Source organism: Cariama cristata, unplaced genomic scaffold (assembly GCF_000690535.1).
Source record: "Cariama cristata isolate BGI_N322 unplaced genomic scaffold, ASM69053v1 scaffold30775, whole genome shotgun sequence".
Taxonomy (NCBI): Eukaryota; Metazoa; Chordata; class Aves; order Cariamiformes; family Cariamidae; genus Cariama; species Cariama cristata.
The window spans coordinates 5,863-8,510 of record NW_009617459.1 but is presented as its reverse complement, the minus strand read 5'-3'; the positions used below and the strand labels follow the sequence as shown (position 1 = coordinate 8,510).

Below are 2,648 nucleotides of genomic sequence, written 5' to 3'. Positions count from 1 at the left end.
CCCCCCAGCCGGCCCAGCCCTCGCTGCGTGCCGGAGCTGGCAGGTTCCTCTCTCTCACCTGGTCACCTCTCCTTCTAGCAAAGCTGCAGCGGGCAAGATGAACCTGTACGAGTCCTTCGCCCAGGCCACGCAGCTGGGGGACCTGCACACGTGTCTGATGATGGACATGAAGGCCTGCCAGGAAGACGATGTACGGCTGCTCTGCTACCTCACCCCCTCCATTTACACAGAGGTAAGGCCCCTGCCAGGCGCCGGGACCCCCAGTTCAGATGCACAGGGCGTCCCCGCACCTTCCTGTGGGCAGGCTTGGGGACTGGGCTGGTTTGCTTCCGAGCTTCAGGCCTGTTACGCTGCAGCAGAGAGGCCATAAAGCCTGGAAAGAGTTCTGTCAGGCTGAGCACAATATAATCTCCATCCACGCCTCAGCCCAGCTTAATGAGGGTCAGCGTGCCGCCATCGAGATCGATGTTCAGCTGTCATCCTACCTGCTTACAGCCCCATTAGAGCTTGATTCGCTCTGTGGATGGCAAGGTACTAAACCTGCTGTCCCAGATTCATCTCATACACGTGCTTGGCTCCCAGCGCAGCATTGTCTGCCCTCCCTGGTTAAAGAGGTTTTGCTCTCTGCTACCTTCCTTCTGGAGAGCGGTAGATGAAGGCTCCGAGCAGACACGTCATAGTCTGGGGGAAACAGCGCTCAGAACGAGTTCTGCTGCCTGCCCCGAACCTTTGGGTTTAATGAAACGTTTTATTGCTTTCAGCACTCGGTGCTGAGGTGGAGCCAGCTGGACTTAGCAGAAGAGCACGTTTGGAACGGGGAGCCAGGCATCTGCACCAGATAGGTCCCAGTTTGATCCCAATTCACACAGCCTGCCTGCATCTTGGACGGAGCCGGTGTTACCGTCCTGCTGCCGGGATGATGTTGAGCTCTCTCACGGCCCTGTTGCAGGCTGCAGCCTTTTATTTGAAATGGTTGCAGGGTGGAAACTGCTTCCAACGAGCATCCAGTGATCGCCCAGCTCCAGGGAGAGGTGCTGGGGGTTGGAGAGAGGGAGGGTAACATCACGCACTCTGAATAGATGGAGGGGTCACGGTTCTGATTGTACTTTCTCATTCCCTGGGAGGAATGAGCTGGCCCTGCTCCTCCCTCCTTTCTGGCTGGTTCGGTAGGAACATCTGCTGGGCGTTGAGGCCGTCCAGCCCCGTTCCTCACGAGCGCTTCCCGGGGGCTTCTGTGGGGAAGGGGGTACAGCAACAGCCTGGGGAGGGGAGAAAAACCTGCGCGAGAGTAGGCACAGTACCGCCCAGCAGCATGTTGCACGCTCCAGGGGCGGATCTTGGCATAGAGCAGCGGCTGGATCCCCTCCCTGGTCCTTCGGGTTTAACAGCCTCTCCCCAAAAAGAGGGTCAGACTGTTGCTGCCCTCGTGGGCGTAGTGACCAGCTCAAGTCAGGCAGAATGTCCCGAGAGCAGCCTGTCTGGACAGCCAGATCCGAACGGTGCAGCCGTAACGTGCTGCTGCCAATTTTCCTGGCCTTTTGCCCCATGTGTTGATTTTTTTTTTTTTTTTAAATTTCCTTGCAGTGCTGCGTAACACGTGAGGCCCTAGAACGGCGAGCAAAGCTAGCAAGGATAGGGGAAAAAATGGGGAATTTTAACCGCTCTGGCTGACTTTTGCCACCCGCAATGGAAGCAGCCTCGCTCCTTGCACAGTTCCGCTGGCTCCAGATGGTTGGTGTCAGCTGCATCTCGCAGATGTGCCGGGCACTCGCTCGCAGCAGCCTGCCGGTACGCTGCCTTGCAGCCTTTGGCCCGTTCGAGTCGTGAATGAACCTGCCTGCTCCAGGCTGCGCACAGAAAACAGCTTGACAAACCCTTCTGCGCTTTCTTGGCTCCTTTTCCCACTCGGCCACTTCTCCCCTTGTGTTTAGGAAGTGGTGCTGGTTCGGGTCCAGCCCTCGCTGAGCCGTCGGGTCAGGCAGGGCGATGCTGCCCTTTGCAAGGAGGAATCTGTGCGTGTGTCTGAGCCTGAACCGAGGAGGAGTTTGACCTCAGCTATGGGGCTGGGAGCTTTTGGCTGACCTCTCCCTGAGCCCTGCCTTACTTTTGTCCTCTTCCAGTTCCCAGACGAGACCCTACGAAGCGGCGAGCTGCTGAACATGATTGTAGCTGTCATAGACTCATTCCAGGTAAGGAGGGGAACCGGGGTCTGGAGCGGGAGGCAGCACATTCCTGAAGTGATAGCCCTTATCTCCTCCCTTCCCAGGAGGTTTAAACCCAAAATGACCCATCCACGGGGGACGCAGGGCAGCGCTCTGCTTGTTTTAGTCCACCTTGCCCCCATTCTTGAATAAGGCATTAACCTTTGCGAAGAGGAGCCCCAAAACCTCCGGGTTATGTGTTTCCCTCAAGGAGCTGCAGTGTCCGGTGTCAGAAGGCTGAATCCAAGCTGCTGCTTTCAAGGAATCTCCCTGGCCGCCGAGCAGCAGCAGGCATGCCGAGAGAGATTTCCCTGGGTTTGCAAACATTAGCAAAAATCACCGCCGCGGCCAGTGCTGCTGCGGGCCATCAATAACGATAATTATCAATAATAAACCCCTTAGCAGGGAGGTGCTTCGTGCTGCTGGGGAGATGCAAAGCTACATGTG

At 57.0% G+C, this 2,648-nt stretch overlaps 1 protein-coding gene across 1 annotated transcript in view; it reads left to right on the top strand.

The window, feature by feature from the left end:
- Positions 1-2,648, top strand: part of INTS3 (integrator complex subunit 3) — a gene marked incomplete at both ends in the record, with an annotated part of 35,983 nt that overhangs the window by 28,377 nt on the left and 4,958 nt on the right. Inside the window, 2 exon segments of the mRNA XM_009700545.1 lie at positions 79-232; positions 2,121-2,189. Coding sequence (XP_009698847.1) covers positions 79-232; positions 2,121-2,189 — 223 coding nt within the window.